General features: G+C 42.8%; 1 protein-coding gene across 4 annotated transcripts in view; it reads left to right on the plus strand.

Annotated features, from left to right (window-relative positions):
• Positions 1–23,111, plus strand: part of ankdd1a (ankyrin repeat and death domain containing 1A) — a 293,056-nt gene that overhangs the window by 25,631 nt on the left and 244,314 nt on the right. For all 4 annotated transcript variants that reach the window (XM_087981356.1, XM_043677683.2, XM_043677679.2 and 1 more), the window contains exon 3: positions 13,215–13,313. In XM_087981356.1, the coding sequence (XP_087837482.1) occupies positions 13,215–13,313 (99 nt within the window). The remainder of the gene's footprint in view (positions 1–13,214; positions 13,314–23,111) is intronic.

Here is a 23,111-nt window from a genome sequence, read left to right on the forward strand (position 1 = left end):
GCAGGGAGAGCAGAATTGAATGCAGTAATCCAAAGGTATTATTCCCAACTCCTATACTCAGTGCACTAACCAATAAAGGCAAGAGTACCAAGCACCTTCTTCATTATCTTGTCTATGGTCATTGATGAAGCAGTGAAGATGGTTAGGCATAGGACACTATTTTGAAGAACTTGTGCAGAGGTGCCATGGACTTGAGATGACTGATCTCCAACAACGATAACCATGTTCCTCTATACCAGGTATAACGCCAACCAGTGGGGAGTTTTCCCCCTATTTCCTACTGACTCAAATTTTGCTTAGGCTTCTTGATGCTACATGCAGTCAAATGTGGCCTTGATATCAAGGGCCTCACCTCACCTCACTCACCTCACCACTGGAAATCAGTTCTTTTGTTCATGTTTGAACCAAGGCTGTAATGAGGTCAGGAGCTGAGAAAGGAGAAAGTGAGGTCTGCAGATGCTGGAGATCAGAGCTGAAAATGTGTTGCTGGAAAAGCGCAGCAGGTCAGGCAGCATCCAGGGAACAGGAGAATCGACGTTTCGGGCATAAGCCCTTCTTCAGGGCTTATGCCCGAAACGTCGATTCTCCTGTTCCCTGGATGCTGCCTGACCTGCTCCGCTTTTCCAGCAACACATTTTCAGCTCAGGAGCTGAGAAATCCTGGTGAAACCCAAACTGAGGCTCATTGAGCGAATTATTGCTGAGCTGGTGCTGCTTGATGGCACTGTTGACATCACTTTTTATCACTTTATTGATGATAAAATAATGGAATGGTAAATGGCTGGGTTAGCTTTGTCCTTTGTGTACAGGACAAAACTGGGCAATTTTCCACATTGTCAGATAGATGCCAGTGTTGTAGCTGTATTGACACAGCTTGACTAGGGATGCGGTAACTTCTAGAATGTTGTCAGGATCCATACTCTTTGCTATTTTCACTGTCTCCAGCTGTTTCTTGAAATCACATGGAGAATTGAATTGGATGAAGACTAGCATCTGTGATGCTTAGAACCTCTGGAGGAAGCCAAGATGGATCATCCATTCAGCACTCTGGCTGTAGACTATTATAAATGCTTCAGTATTGTCTTTTGCACTGATACACTGGGCTCCATCATTGAGGATGGGGATATTTATAAAGCTTTCTCCTTTAGTGACTCATCATTGATCTCTGGCTTGATGGTAATAGTAATGGTAAAGTGGAGTTAATCCTGGCCATGAGTGTGTAGATTGAATTGGAGTATGATTCTGCTGCTACTGATGGCCCACGGTGCTTTGTGGATGCCCAATCTTGATGTGCTGAATCTGTTTGTAGTTTGTCCTGTTTAGCATGGTGATAGTGTCACATAAGGTATTATCAGTGTAAAGGCAAAATTTCATCTCTATAAGGTCTCCGTGACAGTATCAGTATCTGCAGCAGGTAAATTGATGAGAAGGTGGTTTATTGTTTCCCTTTTGTTGGTTCCATCACCACCTGCTGCAGATCCAGTGTAACGACAATATTCTTGAGGTTTTGGTCAGCTTAACCAGTCGTGCTGCTGACAAGTCTAATAGGAAGAACAGTCAGGTAAAGTAAAATTTAATAGAAAGAACAGGCAGAGCTAGGTTAATGAATACGGCGGGACTGGCAGTCTGAATTGTATTTCTTTCAATGTAAGGAGTAAAACAGGTAAGGCAGATGAGCCTAGCACCCGGGACTATAATGTTGTAGCCATTACAGAAACTCTGATTGGAAGACGTGGCAGCTCAACATTCCGGGGTTTAGGTGTATAAAGCGTGATAGAGAAGGCTGTAAAAGGGGGATATTGCATTATTGTTTAAGGAGAATGCCACATCTGCACCATGAGAGGACATCTTGGAGAGCTCATCCATATGGATTAAACTGAAAAATAAGAATGATGCAGTCACTCTGATAGGGTTATAATGTAGGCTTCCTAATATTCAGCAGGTGATAGAGGAACAGATTTGAACACAAGTCATTGAAAGATGTAAAAATAACAGGGTTGTTGTAGTGGGTAATTTTAACTTTCCCTACATTGACTTGGGCTCCCTTCATTCCAAAGGCTTACTTGGGGCAGAATTTACTAGGTGCATCCAAGTGGCTTACTTGAAACAGCATGTATATCGTTCAACTGGGGAAGTGCTATACTAAATATTGTAATGGGGAATGACCCTTCCCTGTGATCAAAATTTCAGGAGTCTATTTGGTACAGTGATCAGAATTCCAAAAGCTTTAAGATAGTTTTTAATAAAGATAAGACTGGTTGTTAGTTGAGGCTAACTACAACAGTCTTAGCCAGGAACTGGAGAAATTAGATTGGGGCCAGCTGTTTGAGGGGAAATCCACATCAACATGGGAGACTTCTAAAGGCCAGTTGATCACAGTTCAGGACTGGCATGTTCCTGTGAGGATGAAAGAAAAGGTGGCAAGATTTGGGAATCCTAGATGAAAGATTAGTCAAAAAGAAAAAGGAAACTTATGTAAGGTTTAGGAAACTGAAATCAGACAAAGCCAGATATACTTGAGGGGTATAAAGTAGGCAAGAAAGAATTTAAGTAAGAATTAGGAGGGCTAAAAGGGGTTGTGAAATGTTCCTCGTAAGTAGGATTAAGGAAAACCCCAAGGCCTTTTATATGTATTAGGAACAAGAAGGTAGGTAGGGAAAGGGTTGGTGTACTCAAAGACAAAGGAGGGAATTTATGCATGGAGCCAGAGGAAGTGGTGAAGTCCTTTATGAGTACTTTGCATATTCACCAAGGGGAAGGACATGGATGATAGTATCATTAAGGAGGAGTAAGTCGATATTAAGAAGGAAGCTTTGAAAAACATTAAGTAGGTAGGTCCCCAGTACTGATGGGATCTATTCCAGGATACTGAGAGAGGTGAGGGAGGAGATTGCTGGGGCCTTGACAGGGATCTTTCTATTCTCTTTAGCCACAGGCTAAGTCCTAAAAGACTGCACACTAGCCAGTACTGTTCATTTGTTTAAGAAGAGCAACAGGATATTCCAGGAAATTAAAGACTAGTGAGCCTTACATAAGTGTTGGGGAAATTATTGGAGAAGATTCTTAAGGACAGAATTTACTTGCATTGAGAAAGAATGGATCTGTTAGGGACAGTCAGCATGGCTTTGTGTCAAGGAGTCTTTTTTCACAAATTTAATTGAGTTTTTCATGGAAATGAGGAAGGTGGATGTTGTCTACATGGACTTTATTAAAACATTTGACAACATTTGTCATGGGAGGCTGTTTCAGAAGTCTAAGTCGAATGGGATAATCAACACGGTTTTGTGAAGGGTAGGTATTGCCTCACAAACCTTATTGAGTTTTTTGAGATGGTGACCAAACAGGTGGATGAGGGTAAAGCAGTTGGTTTGGTGTAGATGGATTTCAGTAAGGCATTTAATAAGGTTCCCCACAGTAGGCTATTGCACAAAATAAGGAAGCATGGGATTGAAGGTGATTTAATGGTTTGGATCAGAAATTGGCTAGCTGAAAGAAGACAAAGGATGGTGCTTGATGGGAAATGTTCATCCTGGAGTTCAGTTACTAGTGGTGTACCATAGGGATCTGTTTTGGGTCCACTGCTGTTTGTCATTTTTATAAATGACTTGATTGAGGTTGTAGAAGGATGGGTTAGTAAATTTGCAGATGACACTAAGGTCGGTGGAGTTGTGGATAGTGCCAAAGGATGTTGTGGGTTACAGAGGAACATAGATAAGCTGCAAAGCTGGACTGAGAGGTGGCAAGTGGAGTTTAATGTGGAAAAGTGTGAGGCAATTCACTTTGGAAGGAGTAAGAGGAATGTAGAGTACTGGGCTAATGGTAAGATGTTTGGTATTATAGATGAGCAGTGAGATCTCAGTACGTAGATCCCTGAAAGTTGCCACCCAGGTTTGTAGAGTTGAGATTAGAGTGGTGCTGGAAAAGCACAGCAGGTCAGGCAGCATCCGAGGAGAAGAAAATCGACGTTTCGGGCAAACGCCCTTCATCAGGAATAGAGGCAGGGTGCAGGCAATGTCAATTTTTCTGCTCCTCTGATACTGCCTGAACTGCTGTGCTTTTCCAGCATCACTCTAATCTAGACTCTGATTTCCAGCATCTGCACTCCTTGTTTTTACCCAGGTTGATAGGATTGTTAAGAAGGCATACAGTGTGTTAGCTTTTATTAGTAGAGGGATTGAGTTTTGGAACCATGAGGTCATGCTGCAGCTGCACAAAACTCACTTGGAGTATTGCATACAGTTCTAATCACTGCATCATAGGAAGGATGTGGAAGGTTCAAAGGAGATTTACCAGGATGTTGTCTATAAAGGGAAGGTCTTGTGAAGAAAGGCTGGGGGACTTGAGGCTGTTTTCGTTAGAGGAAAGAAGGTTGAGAGGTGACTTAATTGAGACATATAAAATAAAGTGGAAAGTGAGAGCCCTTTTCTTTGGATATTTATGGCTAGCACGAGGGAACATAGCTTTAAATTGAGAGGTGATACAGATAGGATAGATGTCAGAGGTAGTTTCTTTACTCAGAGAGTAGTAGGGGTGTGGAATGCCCTGCCTGCAACAGTAGTAGACTAGCCAAGTTTAAGAGCATTTAAATGGTCATTGGATTGGCATACGGATGAATGGGCTTCAGATCGGTTCCACAGGTCGGCGCAACATCGAGGGCTGAAAGGCCTTTTCTGCACTGTAATGTTCTATGTGCGAGGCATGTTTTTGATTCAGAGAGTGGTAGGTACCTGGAACACGCTGCAGGGGAAAGTGGTAGAAGCAGATACAAAGCAATGTTTAAGTGGCACTTAGGCAGACACATGAATAAGCTGGGATTAGAGGGAAATGGACCATTTGAAGGCAGCTGGGATTGGATTAGAATTTTATCATGGACAGCATAGACATGCTGGGCTGAAGAGCCTGTCCCTGTTTTGCATTGTTGTGTGCTGCTGAGCTATGATTGGTGGCATACATGAAATCCCTCACCACAGTACATTCTGTGCCCTTGCCACCCTCATTGCTTCTTCCAAGTGTTGTTCAACGTAAAGGAGCACTAAGTCATCAACTGAAGGAGGATAGTATGTGGTTATCAGCAGGAGCTATCAGACGAGACACACTGGCACCTGGCATTTTTGAGTTATAAGACTATCTAGCAACAGGTTAAATTGTTAAGTTCCAGCTTTTACTCAGAAAGTAGTAGGGGCATGGAACACATTTCCTGCAACAGTAGTCGACTCACCAACTTTGAGGGCATTTAAATGGTTATTGGATAGCATATGGATGAAAATGGAATAGTGTAGGATAGATGGGCTTCAGATTGGTTCCACAAGTTGGTGCAAATCGAGGGCCGAAGGGCCTGTATTGTACTGTGCTTTCATGTTCCGTGTTCTAGTCACAAAACTGAGGGAAGGAAGCATTTGCTCTCAAGCCTCTGGAGAGCTTGCCAGCTAAGAGAGGTGTCTCTCTGTTTTGATGTGAGTGGAAGAAAACCAGCATTAAAAGACTCTGAAAAGAAGAACTTCTAACTCAACCAAAAGCATATGTCCGTTTGACCGGATACGTAATTGAGGATTGCAGCTATGTGATGTCAGTGTGATATCATTGCCAAAAAACAAACAAACTGTTGAGAAAGTCACCTCATTCCATTGGTACTTTGATCTTTAGATCCACAAAATTTTTTCCTTTTTGACCAAGTTTGCCAATCACAGTAATTCTGTGTTACCATCCATCTTGAATGTCCATTCATTTCTCGATTAATGTATGTGTACTCGGATTTAAAGAGGATATAGTTTAGGGTTACATATTAGCTATTAACAATCCATTTTTGACATTCTTTAAAGGATATGTTTGTTTATAATTTTATTTTCTTGTTTTTTGATGAAACTGGCGTGAGTTTCTTCTATCAAAGATATTGGCAAAAGTCAGACAATTCAACCAACTTGGTAATTAATTTGGTCATTCAAATGGATCATGGGCTTGATTTCCTGTGTTCTTTTCCCATCAGTGTAGTGACGGATTCTGATTACTGATATCAATAAATCTTGAAGAAAAGTAGCTGTTTCTGCTATATTACATTTGTAGATATATTCTACCCTGACATAACTTTTCTGGTTTGAAAACACCTGGGGATAAGACATTTCATCACAGCATGCAGAAGATAACTGGTAAAGCTGACTAAGTTCCTTTAATGATCTGAAATTTTCCTAAGCCGAGGCTTTAATCTGACAATATGTTTGTGTGGATTATCTTGCCAGCAGGAAAAGAGAATAGAAACATTAACACTTTAAACATTTAAAAAAGAACAGAATATGATTGGAACAACAGAATGAATAAACTTGCTCTTGATTATGGCAGAGGTACAAATGTGATTGTACATTGTTTCTGTGTGGCCACCTGTGCAACATATTGACGTATGTGTTTTGTGCACACATTGCTGGAGCATGAGCTTCATGATGAGGAACTTTGCCTTAGAATGTCACAAAGCCGGTGACTGAAAGGAAATCTGGAGACTGGCAGAGAAAGACTAGAGTGCATAGGTGCAGGTGCAGAGGTACCGTTGTGAAACTTTTAATTTTTTCTTTCATCCTACCACCAAATTCACTAAGGTATATAAAAATAATAATAGGATCATTATATTAGAAGTTTTGAACTGCTCCCATATTAATTAGGATAATCGTAATATAAAGAATTTAGAGCGGGCAGATTTCTCGAAATATATACAGAACTTCCTGTAAAAACATGTTGATAACCATACAAGAGATGGACCTAATTCTGGAAATGTTGCTGACAGGTGTTCAAGGTGACAGTGGGTGAGTGTTTTAGTGATAGCAACCACAATACCATACTTTATAAGTTTCTAATAGAAAAAGAGAAAGATGGTCTGCAAGATAGCAATGGTTTGTCAGAGGGATGTCATGTCTAACTAATCCAGTAGAATCTTTCAAGGAAGTAGCCAAACGTTTGGATGAGGATAGGGCAGTTGATGTAATTTATAAGCAAGGCATTTTGCAAAGTCCCTCATGGGAAACTAAGAAAGAAGGTAAAAACTCATGGAATCCAGGGTAACTTGGCAAGTTGGATCCAAAATTGTTTTAGGGGCAGGAGAAAGGGATAGTGGTAGAAGGCTGTTTGTGTGACTGGAGCCCAGTATGCAGTGGCATACAACAGGGATCAGCATTGAGTTTCTTATTGTTCGTGATATTCATAAATGACACAGATGAAAATATGGAGGGGATGATAGTTAAGTTAGTAGATGATGCAGAGATTGGCCCTGGTGGTTGACAGTGAGGAGGAAGGTGTTAGGTTACAGGAGGATTTAAACTGATTGGTCCAAGTTCCTAAATACATAGCAGCAATTTATATTTATAAAAGCACTTAAATGTCATAAAAGATCCCACGCTGCATATTAAATGCCTTATGAAACAGATTATGATACTGAGCCATAAGAACTGGAGCATGTTCAACTATCAAAGCTGAACACCCTGAAATTAAAAAAAAATTAAGTTATTATGTTGAATAACAGAAAAGACATTACATGTTAAATGACCCACTCCTGTTCCTATGTTCTTGTCTCACCCATGCTCATTTTGAGATGAGAAATTTCTTTAGCCAACGAAGTGTGAATTTTTGGAATTCTCAACCTTCAAGGGTTGTGGATGCACTATCATTGAATGTACTATTTCATATATATCTAAAGTCAAGGTAGACAGTCTTGATCTGTCAGGTAAGCAAGCTACCAGGAGTTATGAAGATGGAGTCCAAATCCAAGTACAGCTGTGGTCATCTTGAATTTGGAATAGTCTTGATAGGCTATATAGTCTCCTCCTCCTGTTTTTTATTGCGTCTTTAGTGTTGTAGAGATATACAGCATGGAAACAGAACCTTTGTCCATGCCAACGAGGCATCCTATATAAATCTAGTCCCATTTGCCAGCATTTGGTCTATATCACTCTAAACCATTACGATTCATATATCCTTCCAGATGCTTTTTAAATGTTGTAATCGTACCAGCCTACACCACTCCCTCTGGCAGCTCTCCGCCTTTCTTCATAGGACCAACCCTCCGTACCAAGCAACGTCCTAGTAAAACTCCTATTAACCCTTTGAAAAGCTTCTACATCCTTGCTACTATGAGGTGACCAGAACTGTATGCAGTGCTTCAGGTGTGACTGCACCAGAGTTTTGTACAGCTGCAGCATGACCTCATGGTTCCAAAACTCAATCTATTTACCAATAAAAGCTAACACACTGTATGCCTTCTTAATAACCTGATCAACCTGATTGGCAACTTTCAAGGATCTATGTACATGGTCATCGAGATCTCTTTGCTCATCTACACTACCAAGAATCTTACCATTAGCTCAGTACTCTGCATTCCTTTTACTCTTTCTAAAGTGAATCACCTCATACTTTTCTGCATTAAATTCCATTTGCCACCTCTCAACCCAGCTCTGCAGCTTATCTATATCTCTGTGTAACCGACAACATCCATCGTCACGATCCATAACTCTACCAACCTTTGTGTCATCTGCAAATTTATGAACCCATCCTTCTATGCCCTCATCCAGGTCATTTTTGAAAATGACAAACAACAGTGGATCCAAAACACATCCTTGCGGTGCACCACTCGTAACTAAAGTCCAGGATGAACATTTCCCATCAACCACCACCCTTTGTCGTCTTTCAGCTAGCCAATTTCTGATCCAAACTGCTAAATCACCCTCAATACCATGCTTCTGTATTTTGTGCAATCGCCTACTGTGGGGAACTTTATCAAATACTTTACTGAAATGCATATGCACCGGATCAACCTCTTTACCCTCATCCACCTGTTTGGTCACCTTCTCAAAGAACTCAATTAGATTTGTGAGGCACGACCTACCCTTCACAAAACCATGGTGCCTATCCTTAATCAACTTATTCCTTTCTAGCTGATTATATCTCCTGTCTCTCATAACCCTTTACCCAGAACCGAAGTAAGGCTCACAGGTCTATAATTTCCAGGGTTGTCTACTCCCCTTCTTGAACAACATTTGCTATTCTCCAGTCTTCTGGCACTATTCATGTAGGCCCATTGTAATCTGAGGTAACCTTCTTCGATGTCCATGGCATCTCCAATTTTAGTGTCATCTGCAAACTTACTAACAATATCTCCTATGTTCACATCCAAATCATTTATATAAATGTCAAAATGCAGTTGATCTAGCACTGATTCTCATGGCATACTGCTGACTACAGGCTTCCAGTCTGAAAAGCAACCCTCCACCACCACCCTCTGTCTTCTACTTTTAAGCCAGTTCTGTATCCAAATAGCTAGTTCTCCCTGTATTCCGTTTGATCTAACCTTGGTAATCAGTCTACCTTGAGGAACCTGGTCAAATGCCTTACTGACGTCAGTTTAGATCACAGCCACTGCTCCTCCCTCATCAGTCCTCTGTTACTTCTTCACAAACTCAATCAAGTTAGTGAGACATGATTTCCCATGCATAAAGCAATGTTGATTATCTTTAATCAGTCCTTGCCTTTCCAAATACATGTAAGTCCTGTCGCTCCGGAATCCCTCCAACAACTAACCCACCACCGATGTCACACTCACTGGTTTATAATTCCCTGGCTTTTACTTACCACATTTCTTAAATAGTGCCACCTTGTTAGCCAACCTCCAGTCTTCTGGCACCTCACCTGTGGCTATCAATGATACAAATATCTCAGCAAGGGCCCAGCAATTACTTCACTAGCTTCCCACAGAGTTCAAGGGGATCACATACTGGGGATTTATCCACCTTTGTGCATTTTAAGATGTCAAGAACCACCATCTCTGTAATATGGACATTTTCCAAGATTATATTGCCTACAGTATGGAAACAGGCTCTTCAGCCCAACAAGTCCACCCCCCCCTCTGAAGAGTAACCCACCCAGACTCATTCCCATACCCTATATTTACCCCTGACTAATGCACCTAATACTACGGGCAATTTAGCATGGACAATTCACCTGACCTGCACATCTTTGGATTATGGGAAGAAACCGGAGAACCCGGAGGAAACCAGGGGAGAATGTGCAAACTTCACACAGACAGTCACTCGAGACAGGGATCGAACCTAGGTCCCTGGTGCTCTGAGGCAGCAGTGCTAACCACTGAGCCACTGTGCCGGCCCAAGATGTCGGTATTTATTTCCCCACATTCCATATCTTCCATATTCATCTTCACAGCAAGCACTGATGCAAAATACTTGTTTAGTATCTCACCCATCTTCTGCAGTTTCACATGTCGACTGCCTTGCTGATCTTTAGGGGGCCCTATTCTCTCTTGATTTATTTGTAGAACCCCTTTGGATTCTCTTTAACCCTATTTGTCGAAGCTATCTCATCTCCCCTTTTTGCCCTCCTGATTTCCCTTTTAAGTATACTCCTACTATCTTTATACTCCTTTAAGCATTCACTCAATCTCTGCTGTCTATACCTGACGTATGCTTCCTTCTTTTTCTACACCACAATCTCATTTATTTAGTTAAAAATCACACAACACAGGTTATAGTCCAAGAGGTTAATTTGGAAGCACTAGCTTTCAACGTGCTGCTCCTGCGACCTGATGAAGAGGCAGTGCCTCGAAAGCTAGTGCTATCAAATAAACCTGTTGGACTATAACCTGGTGTTGTGTGATTTTTAACTTTGTCCACCCAGTCCAACAGCGGCATGCCCAAATCAATTTTTCTAGTCATCCATCATTCCCTATGCCTGCTAACCTTGCTCTTCACCCTAACAGGAACATACTGTCTATGCACTCTCATTATCTCAGTTTTGAAGGCATCCCATTTTCCAGCCATCCTTTTACCTGCAAACATCTGCCCCCAATCAACTTTTGAAAGTTCTTGCTTAATACCCTCAAAATTGACCTTCCTCCAATGTAGAACTTTAACTTTTAGATTCAGTCTTTCCTTTTCCATCACTATTTTAAGACTATTAGAATTATGGTCACTGGCCCCAAAGTGCTCCCCTACTGATATCTGAGTCACTTGCTCTGCCTTATTTCCCAAGAGTAGGTGAAGTTTTGCATCTTCTCTAGTAGGTGCATCCACATAGCAAAAAATTTTCTTATACACACTTAGCAAATTCATGTCCATCCAAGCCCTTACGACTATCACAGTCCCAGTCTATGACTGGGAAGGGACTCCAATGATCCAAAAATGTGAATCCTTTACCCATTCACCAGCTTCTCACCACACATTCATCTGCTCTATCCTCCTATTCCTATCTTCACTAGTTTGTGGCAAGGGGAGTGATTCAGATATTACTATCCTCGAGGACCACCTTTTTCAATTCCTGCCTAACTTCCTATATTGTACCCTCAGAATCTTGTCCTTTTCTCTTCCTATGTTGTTAGTTCCAACAATGACCTCCTGCTGGTCCGTCTCCTCTTTGAGAATATTCTGCACCCTCTCCAACACATCATGACACCAGGGAGGCAACGCACCATTCTGCTGTATCACTATCGGCCACAAAAACATCTGTCTGTGCCTCTGACAACAGAATCCCCTATCACAGTCGATCGCTTGGAATCTGATTTTTCCCTCGTTACATGAGAGCCAGTCTTGGTACCAGAACCTGGCTGTCAGTGCTCCATTCTCCTGCGAGTCAATCTAGCCCTATATTTTCTGAAACAGCATACTTGTTTGAGATATGGAAAGCCATAGGAGACTCCTGCACTACCTGCCTCCCTCTCCTACCTTTCCTGGAGGTAACCCATCAACCTGACTGTGTCTTCAGTTACCTCCCTTCCTATAACTGCATCTATCACACTGCCTAGATCGTGTAAATTCCTTGTTGCATCTTTCTGCCACTCTAACCGATTCTCACGATCCGATAGGATTTGCAGCCAAATACACTTCCTGCAGGCATAATCGTCAGTAACATGGAAACACTTCCTAATGTCCCACATCCAACAGGAATAGCACATCACTCTACATCACACCATCTTGCACATTAACGGTCAACATTCCAGAAACTAGCACAGTCTTATTGCTCTAAAAACACTCTCCATGCTAATTTGCTATCTATGTTTTATATTTTTAAAGTTGAATAAAAAATCAGATCTCAGTAAAACCATATAATCATAAAGAACCCAATGTACTTACTGCTGTAGAATTACAAATAAAAACTCGCCACTGAATTGCTCCCCAGTTGTGATTATTCCACACAGATTTCTGCAAGGTCAGCTGTGAATTTGTCTAGTTTGTTTATTTTTCTTAGACAAACTCCAGAGGTACTTAAAATCAAACAGGAGAGGCAGTAGTTGTGAAGGTTCGCTGCTAGATCAGACAGCAGTGTAGGCTTAGTTTTATGTTGATTTACTTCCCACCATGTGGCCACTGCCTTTGTCTCCCTTTTTCTTTTTTTTAAAGTGCTGTTGTTTTCACCTTTTTGTTTCCAAAGTTTCAAGACAATGTAACAGCTTACAAAACAGTGATAACTGCTCCTTGAATTCGAGGAAATCAGCTCCAACACTGAAAATATCTCAAAAAAAGGAGCAGCTTTTACAGCAAAATCTTTTTCCATTGTCTTAGATTGAGGTCTTGGCTCTTTACAATGCTTTCAGAACTGGGGACTTTGTCCTTTACACTGCTCTGGATGTCTGAGTGTTTCCCCAGGACTGGTGACAGCTCTAATTCATGTAAATCAAAACCTGTCAAGCATATGAGGAAGGAGAAAGTGAGGACTGCAAATGCTGGAGATCAGGGTCTAGGAGGTCTAGGATGGTGCCAGTCAGGCACCATCTGAGGAGCAGGAGAATCAATTTTCTGCCAGAAACGTCGCCTCTCCTGCTCCATGGATGCTGCCTGGTCTGTTGTGTTTTTCTAGCACCACACTCCTTGATGGCACATATGAAGAAGTTGGAATTAATTGTAACAGTTTGTAAATTGGATCTTCAAGCTTTTGAGTTGAGAGCCAGGGTGAGTGAATTAGGAACAGCAGCTTGGATTAGTTCTGGAGTTTTGACAGTTGTTGGGTGCAGGAAATTGGATTGGTTTGTGTGCCGATGGTGAGTAGGCTATAACTGTAGACTTGGACATGGTAGGTTTGGAAAAGAAGGTGAGGGGGCAGTGCCAAGGTGGGAGTGGAGTTCAGTATGCCATTGTGAATGCCCCATTTTCTAATCCTGTTGATTTTTGTTTAACAAAGGGAGTATTGATGAGAGCTGCAGTACGGGCAACTAATCATCTTTATGTTGTTTTTCAGATAGGCCGAACAGCTCTACACTGGGCAGCTGGGGCTGGACATGAACAGGCTGTGAAATTTCTTCTCAACCACAATGCCTCAGTGGATGATCAAGACAGTGTAGGTCATATTAACTCTTCCCTTATGGCAGTTCTGCAATTACCCACTAAATCAGCACAGCCACTGACACTGTAACAAACACAGAAAATGCAGGGGAAACTCAGCATACCTGACAGCATTTGTAGGGAGAGAAACAGATTTAATGTTTCTTGCCCAATATGACCCATTTTCAGAAATACCCTTGGGAAGGTCAGATTACCTTCAAAACATTAACTTTTTTTCTCTCCAAGACCCGCCGAGTTGCTCCAATGTTTTCTACGTTTGTTTCAGATTTCCAACATTGCAAATCTAGACTCTGTTTTCCAGCATCTGCAGTCATTGTTTTTACCACCTTGATGTTTAGAAGAACCTAGATGTATTCATAAAAAGAGTATGCAGTTAGAACACAGACATAGAACTTTACAGCGCAATGCAGGCCCTTCGGCCCTTGATATTGCATCGACCTGTGGAACCAATCTGAAGCCCATCTGACTATTCCATTTTCAGCCATATGTTTATCCAATGACCATTTAAATACCCTTAAAGTTGGCGAGTTCACCACAGTTGCAAGCAGGGCATTCCATGCCCCTACTATTTCTACCTCCGACATCTGTCCTATATTTATCATCCCTCAATTTAAAGCTATGCCCCCTTGTGCTAGCCATCTCCATCTGAGGAAAAAGGCTCTCACTGTCTACCCTATTAGATTAGATTCCACAGTGTGGAAACAGGCCCTTCGGCCCAACCAGTCCACACCGACCCTCCGAAGAGTGACCCACCCAGACCCTCTAACTAATGCACCTAACACTATGGGCAATTTAGCATGGCCAATTCACCTGACCTGCACATCTTTGGATTGTGGGAGGAAACCGGAGCACCCAGAGGAAACCCATGCAGACACAGGGAGAATGTGCAAACTTCACACACCTGAGGCTGGAATTGAACCTGGGACCCTGGTACTGTGAGGCAGCACTGCTAATCACTGAGCCACTCTGCCGCTATCTAACCCTCTGATTATCTTATATATCTCAATTAAGTCACCTCTCAACCTTCTTCTCTCTAACGAAAGAAGCCTCAAGTCTCTCAGCCTTTCCTTGTAAGGCCTTCCCTCCAGACTAGGCAGCATCCTAGTAAATCTCCTCTGAATCCTTTCCAAAGCTTGCACATCCTTCCTATAATGCGATGACCACTGCTGTACACAATATTCCAGGTGCAGCTGCACCCAGTCTGCAGTTAGCCTGCAGACTGATGCATTTGTGAAGCTGAGAATTTTGCAGGTTGCACATTTGGAGAGGTGCTCACACAGCAGCCTAATGGAATGGGTGGCCATCAGTCAGTCCAAGAGAAAGGCAAATATTGCAAAAGTCCCCTGTGATCCCGCTGGCAAATTGATTTTTCATTTTGGAAGCTGATGAGGATGTTGGTTCTTCAAGGGGTGCAGATAGAGCCAAGCGTCTGGCACCACAAGTGGTTTGAATGTATAGGAGGGGAGGAAGAAGAAAGGAGGCAGAATAGTAATAGGGCATTAGATTAGATTACTTACAGTGTGGAAACGGGCCCTTCGGCCCAACAAGTCCACACCGCCCCGCCGAAGCACAACCCACCCATACCCCTACATCTATCCCTTACCTAACACTACGGGCAATTTAGCATGGCCAATTCACCTGACCTGCACATCTTTGGACTGTGGGAGGAAACCGGAGCACCCGGAGGAAACCCACGCAGACATGGGGAGAATGTGCAAACTCCACACAGACAGTTGCCTGAGGTGGGAATTGAACCCGGGTCTCTGGCGCTGTGAGGCAACAGTGCTAACCACTGTGCCATCGTGCCGCCCCTATTAGTTAGTTAGTGGAATTCATTAGTTAGTGGAATAGACAGGCGTTTGTGTGACCACAGATGTGATAGCGTGTTGCCTCCCTGGAACAAGGGTCAGGGATATCACTTAAATGGCTGCTGGACATCTGAAGATGGAAGGTGACAAGACAGAGACACACATTAGTACCAATGATTTAGGTATAACGATGGATGAGGTCTTGCATCAAGAATTCACAGAGTAGACAGTCGATTAAAAAGCAGGACCTCAAAGGTTTTAATTTCTGGATTATGCCCGGTGTCACATGCTAGCAAGAAGAGAAGTAGAGGAATAGGGTAGATGAATGTTGGCTCGAGAGTTGATGCAGGAAGGAGTGGTTTAGACTTCTGGATCACTGTGACTGTTTCTGGGGAAGGTGGAACCTCTACAAGCAGGGCAGTCTGCAACTGAACTAAAATGGAAGCAATAACCTTGCAGGAGGATTTGTTAGTGCAGTTGGAGGAGTTTAAACTTGTTCAGCAGCGGTAGTGGATGCAGTACATCTGTAAATGAAGCGAGGCAGAGAGAGTTCAGCCATCTTGAATTTCAAGAGAATAAGGCAAGGGTGGATGGCCTCTACTTCAATGCTAGGCATGTTTGTGTTAAGCAAGATGAGTTAAGGTTGGATTGACGCATGGATTTGTGATATTTGGCCATTACAGAAAAATGGTTGAGGGAGAGGCAGTGCTGGCAACTCAACATTTTGGAACATAGGATCTTCAGGTGAGACAGGGAAGGGTGTAAACGAGAAGGTGGTATTGCATTATTGATTAAGGAGTCAGTTACTGCATTAAGGAGGAATGCTATCTTGAAAAAGTCTTCAAATGAGGCTTAGTGGTTAGAGCTTAGGTGTAAAAAGAGGGCTGCCACATTGCTGGAAGTGTATGAGAGGCCCCAAGTTATCAGCAGGCAATAGAGGAGCAGACCCCATGTAGACAATTCGCTTCGATAAGTAAACATCATAAAAGGGTAATTATATTAGGGGATTTCAACTTCCCAACATTAATTGGAGTAGGCATAGAGATGTACAGCATGGAAACAGACCCTTCAGTCCAACTTTTCCATGCCAACCAGCTTTCCCAACCCAATCTAGTCCCACCTGCCAGCACTCGACCCATATTTCTCCAAACCCTTCCTATTCATGCACCCACCCAGATGCCTTTTAAATGTTACAATTGTACTAGCCTCCACCACTTCCCCTGACAGATCATTCCATGCATGCACCATCCCCTGTGTGAAAAAGTTGCCCCTTAGGTCTCTTTTATATCTTTCCCCTCTCATCCTAAAACAATGCCGTCTAGTTCTGGACTCACAACATCCTTATGATAGGAAGGAAACCAGAATTGCACCCAATATTCCAAAAGTGGCCTAACCAATGTCCTGTACAGCCTTAACTCTGTTTGCCAAAGCTATCTCATGTCCCCTTTTTGCCCTCCTGATTTCCCTCTTAAATATATTCCTACTTCCTTTATACTCTTCGAAGGATTCACTTGATCTATCCTGTCTATACCAGAGATATGCTTCTTAACCAAACCCTCAATTTCTTTCGTCATCCAGCATTCCCTGTACCTAACAGCCTTTCCTTTCAACCTAATAGGAATATACTATCTCTGGACTCTCATTATCTCATTTCTGAAGGCTTCCCATTTTCCAGCTGTCACAAAGCTAGTCTCTTTTGTCTAAAAGTTGTTCCTTTTCTCAAGGATACTATGTCCTTGGTTTTTTTTCAGAGGTGTAATAAACTGCTCTCGGTGCTGATTAGACTGGTTTGGTATAGAGATTAAAGGGTATTGAGAAGCCTTTTTGTTTATATGTAAACAGATGAGACTTCAGGCCAAAGTGGTCATGTTTTAGAAGTAACCTGTATAATGAAAAGAGAGTGGTCAGCTCTCTAGCTGAGCAGTTTAGTTCAGTCCACAAATAGTTGGGAGTTCAATAGTGAACTGTGTGGAAACTCTCTCTCTCATCTTCTGCTCTTCTAACTTCAACCTTTAGCATGTGTTCCATTTTTTAACTGTGTTTCAAGAGGGTTTGCTTAATAGGACTGTTGTGTATACTCGGAACAGCATAAGTAAGTCTAGTTTGGATAGACTGAATTCTGTTGGGGTTCTTTATTCTGTTCTTTGTATTTCATTATGTCATCTTGTGAATAAATATTTGTCTGTTCTAAAACCTGGTAGTCAGCCTAGCTAATTCACTCCGGATAATTTTCACTGGATGCTTACCGAAACAATTTGCAAAGTTATGGTCTGGGCTGACTGCTTAAGAATGTTTTGAGTGGTCAGGCCTTGTCCGTTACACTAGTTACATAGTCACTTTACCTGCGAATATCTGCCCCCAGTAAGCTTATGAAAATTATAGAGTCATAGAGATGTACAGCATGGAAACAGACCTTTCAGTCCAACCCGTCCATGCCGACCAGATATCCCAACCCAATCTAGTCCCACCTACCAGCACCCAGCCCATATCCTTCCAAACCCTTCCTATTCATATACTCATCCAAATGCCTCTTAAATGTTGCAATTGTACCAGCCTCCACCACTTCCTCTGGCAGTTCATTTCATCTGTGAGAAAAAGTTGCCCCTTGGGTCTCTTATATCTTTCCCCTCTCACCCTATACCTATGCCCTCTAGTTTTGGACTCCCTGATCCCATGGAAAAGACTTTGTCTATTAATACTATCCATACCCCTCATGATTTTGTAAACCTCTATATGGTCACCCCTCAGCCTCTGACACTCCAGGGAAAACAGCCCCAGCCTGTTCAGCCTCTCCCTACAGCTTAAATCCTCCAACCCTGGCAACATCCTTGTAAATCTTTTCTGAACACTTTCAAGTGTCACATCATCTTTCCAATGGGAAGGAGACCAGAATTGCACGCAGTATTCCAACAGTGGCCTAACCAATGTCCTCTACAGCCGCAACATGACCTCCCAACTCTTATACTCAATACTCTGACCAATAAAGGAAAGCATACCAACCCTTCTTCATAATCAACCTGCGACTCTACTTTCAAGGAGCTATGAACCTGCACTCCAAGGTCTCTTTGTTCAGCAGCACTCCCTAGGACCTTACCATTAAGTGTATAAGTCCTGCTAAGATTTGCCTTCCCAAAATGCAGCACCTTGCAGTTATCTGAATTAAACTCCATCTGCCACTTCTCAGCCCATTGGCCCATCTGGTCCAGATCCTGTTGTAATCTGAGGTAACCCCCTTCGCTGTCCACTACACCTCCAATTTTGGTGTCATCTGCAAACTTACTAACTGTACCTTTTATGCTCACATCCAAATCATTTATGTAAATTATAAAAAGTAGAGGACCCAGCACTGATTCTTGTGGCACTCCACTGGTCACAGGCCTCCAGTCTGAAAAACAACCCTCCACCACCACCCTCTGTTTTCTGCCTTTGAGCCAGTTCTGTATCCAAATGGCTAGTTCTCCCTGTATTCCGTGAGATATACTCTTGCTAAGTAGTCTCCCATGGGGAACCTTGTCGAACAACTTACTCAAGTCCATATAGATCATGTCCATCGCTCTGCTCTCATCAATCCTCTTTGTTACTTCTTCAAAAATAAAACTCACTCAAGTTTGTGAGACATGCCTAACTCTCTATATTCTCCCTTCGGGACTTCATCATTTTCCCTTCCGATGTCATTGGTTGCAATGTGTACAATTAACTCCTGCTGAACTGTCTCCCCCTTGAAAACATTCTGCAGCCTCTCTGCAACATCCAGGGAGGATGTTGTTCCTGGCACCAGGGAGGCAACACCCCATTCTAATTTTTCACTGCTGGCCACAGAAGCATCTGTCTGTGCCTCGGACTAGAGAGTCCCCTATCACAATCAATCTCTTGGAACCTGACATACCCTTAATTGCATTAGAGCCAGTTTTGTTACCAGAAACCTGGCAGTTTGTGCTATGTTCCCCTGAGAATCCATCACCCCCTATGTTTTCCAAAACAGCATACTTGTTTGAAATGGGGATAGCCACAAAAGACTCCTGCACTACCTCTCTTATCTTTCCTGGAGTTAACCCATCTATGTTACTGTATCTGCGACTTTTTCCCTTCCTATAACTGCCATCCATCACACTCCCTTGCTCTTGTAAATTCCTCATTGCCTCTAACTGTCGCTCCAACTGATCCATTTGATCTGACCGGATTCACAACCAATGGCATTTATTGCAGATATAATCCTCAGTATCATATCCCTAAACTCCCACATCTGACAAGAAGAGCAGATCACTCTACAAGGACCATTTTTGCTTCTTCCAATCTTCTGACCCAGAAAATAAAACTGTCTTATTCCTCTACAAAATGCTGCTTCAGACTAACTTAATAGTTATAACTTATATTTTTAAGTTTAATCAAGAGACATCTCAATAAAGCATATAATCGAGAAAGAACCAACTCTACTCACTACTGCAGACTTACAGCAAGGGCACACTTAAAACTATTTACTTATCTGTCTCTGTGCTGTAACTTCTCCCAAACAAATTCCTCCAAGATCAGTTGTGAATTTCATTGCTTGTTAATTTCCCAGACTACTCCAATGTCCAGCGATACAAGAATTCAACAGCAAAGCAGTAACTGCCCAAATTCATTGCTGTGTCAGTTAGCAGTGTGGGTTTCTTCCTCTCTCTCTGACTCTTGCACAGACCATGTGCTGCCTTTGTGCCTGTCCCTTTTCAAAGTGCCATTGTTTTGATTTTTTTTCATAATGTAAAGGGGCTTAGAGTGGCAGAGTTGAAGTTTATTAAGGAGCATGTTTTATGCCAACATGAAGAAAGTCCAACAAATGATCGCTTAGGACCTAATTCTGGGGAATTAAGCTGGAACGGTGGTAAAGGTCGCAGTGGAGGAGCACTTCAATGACAGTGACTGCATACTCTATGATTTAAATTTGTTTTATAAAAGATGTTAGCAAAAAACAGTTTCAGATTGAGCGAAGGCAGATTTCATTTAACTAAGGCAGGGTCTAACCATAGCAGATTGGAACAGCTTAATGAGTGAGACTTGCTGAAGCACTTTGGAGGATTTAAACCAGTTTGGCAGGGAAATGGGAACCATAGCCACAGATCAGAGGAGAGGATAGTTAATGAATGGGCAGAAATGGGGTGGTGCAGTCTCAGTGGTTAGCACTGCTGCCTCGTAGTGCCAGGAACCCAGCTTTGATTCCAGCATCGGGTGACTGTGTGGAGTTTGCACATCCTCCCCATGTCAGCGTGAGTTTCCTCCTGATGCTCCGGTTTCCTCCCACAGTCCGAAAGATGTGCAGGTTAGGTGAATTTGCCATGTTAAATTGTCCATAGTGTTGGGTGCATTAATCAGAGGGAAATGGGTCTGGGTGGGTTAGCTTTCGGAGCGTCGGTGTGGACTTGTTGGGCCAAAAGGCCTGTTTCCACACTGTAGGGAATCTTAAAAAAACATGCAGAGAGTCTGTCAGGAAGAATATACAGCTGTTATGGCAAAGGGATGGGTTAAAGTGTGTCTGTTTCAATGCAACGAGTGTCAGGAATATGAATGATGAACTTAGAGCATGGATTTGTACTTGGAACTACGATGTTGTGGCCATGACAGAGACTTGGATTTCACAGTGGCAGGAATGGTTGCTAGATGTTCCAGGGATTAGATTAGATTAGATTCCCTACAGTGTGGGAACAGGCCCTTCGGCCCAACAAGTCCACACCGACCCTCCAAAGAGTGACCCTCCGAAGAGTAACCCACCCAGACCCATTTCCCTGTAACGAACTCACCTAACACTAAAGGAAATTTAGCATGACCAATTCACCTGACCTGCACATCTTTGGACTGTGGGAAGAAACCAGAGCACCCAGAGGAAACCCACGTAGACACTGGGAGAACGTGCAAACTCCACACAGACAGTTGCCCGAGGCTGGAATCGAACCTAGGACCCTGGTGCTGTGAGGCAGCAGTGCTAACCACTGAGCCACCGTGCCGCCCCAAAAAGACAGGGGTGGGGGTGGGGTGTGTAAAAGAGGAGGGGGAGTAGCATTTAATCAGAGTGCATCACAGCTGCAGAAAAGGAGGTTGTTGAGTCAGAATAGGTGGAAGTCAGTAACAGTAAAGCAGCAATCACTTTATTGGGTGTTTTCTATAGACCCTCCCCCAAAGAACGGATTGGACAGCAGAGATCTTGGAAAGGTGCAAATGTAACAGAATTGTTGTTATGGGTGACTTCAACTTCCCCAATATTGATTGGAACATCCTTAATGCAGATGGTCTGGATGGAGCTGAATTTGCCAGGTGTGTCCATGAGGGATTCCTGACTCAATATGAAGATGGGTTGAATAGGGAGAGGCGATATTGGATTTGGTGCTAGGCAACGAGCGAGGCCTGGTGTCAGATCTCTTAGTGGGAAAGTAGTTCAGTGACAGTGACCACAACTGCCTCACCTTTACCATATCCATGGAGAGGAATAGGAACTGATTGTATGGGAAGGCATTTAATTGGGAGATGGGAAATTATACTGCTATTAGACAGGAGCTGTGGAGTATAAATTGGGAACAATTGTTCTACGGGAAATGCACAACAGAAATGTGGAGGCCGCTTAAGGTGCACTTATTGCGAGTGTTGGATAACTTTGTTCCACTGAGACAGGCAAGGAATGGCCAGTTGAAGGAGCCTTGGATAACAAAGGCAGAGGAGCTTCTCGTCAAGAGGAAGAAGGAAACTTACTTAAGGTTGAGGAAGCAAGGATCTGGCACAGCATTAGAGAATTACAGGGTAACTAGGAAAGGACTCAAACATGGACTGAGGAGAACTAGAAGGGGGCACAAAAAAGCCTTGATGGGAAGGATTAGGGAAAACCTAAAGGCGTTCTACATGTATGTGAGGAATAAGAGAATGATCAGACAGAGGGTAGGACCAATCGGGAATAGTGGAGGGAACTTGTGCTTTGTGTCTGAAGAAGTAGGGGAGGCCCTAAATGTGTTTTTTGCTTCAGTATTCATGAGAGAGAGGGACCTTGTTGATAGTGAGAACACCATGAACCAGGTTAAAAGGCTTGAACAGATTGATATAAAGAAAATTGATGTGCTGGAAATTCTGGGAAGCATTAAGATAGATAAGTTCCCAGGGCTGGACCAGATATATCCAAGGTCACTACGGGAAGCGAGGATTGAGATTGCTGTGCCTCTGGTGATGATCTTTGCATCCTCCCTGTCCACGAGGGTAGTACACTGATTGGAAGGAGGTGAATATTGTTCCTCTGTTCAAGAAAGGGAATTGGGAAAACCCTGGGAATTGCAGATCAGTCAGTCTTACGTCTGTGGCAAGCAAGGTACTGAAGAGGATTCTGAGAGAGAGGATTTATGAATATTTAGAAAAACGTAGTTTGATAGTAGCATGGCTTTGTGAGGGGCAGGTCATGCCTCACAACCCTTTGAAGATGTGATGAGACAAGTAGGTGAAGGTTGAGCCGTGCATGTGGTGTATATGGATTTCAGTAAGACATTTGTTAAGGTTCCTCATGGTAGGCTCATTCAGAAAGTTAGACGGTGTGGAATATAGGGAAATTTGGCTGTCTGTATACAGAATTGGCTGGTGAAATTAAGACAGCGAGTGGGAGTGGATTCTCCCAGTATTCTACCTGGAGGTTGATGACCAGTGGTAACCTGCAAGGATTTGTTATTGGGCCTCTGCTCTTTGTAGTTTTTATAAATGACTTGGATGAAGAAGTGGAAGGGTGGGTTAGTAAGTTTGCCAATGGCAAAAAAGGTCATTGGTGTTGTAGATAATGTCAAATTGTTGTAGGCTTCAGCATGACATTGACAGGATGCAGAGCTAGGCTCAAAAGTGGCAGATGGAGTTCAACCTGGATAAGTTTGAAGTGATTCATTTTGGAAGGTTGAATTTGAATGCTGAATGCAGAATTAAAGACAGGATTCTTGGCAGTGTGGAAGAACAGCAGGATCTTGGGGTCCACATACATAGATCCCTCACTG

This window comes from Chiloscyllium plagiosum, unplaced genomic scaffold (assembly GCF_037043375.1).
Source record: "Chiloscyllium plagiosum isolate Xiang-an unplaced genomic scaffold, Cpla_swu_hap1 HiC_scaffold_39, whole genome shotgun sequence".
NCBI lineage: Eukaryota > Metazoa > Chordata > Chondrichthyes > Orectolobiformes > Hemiscylliidae > Chiloscyllium > Chiloscyllium plagiosum.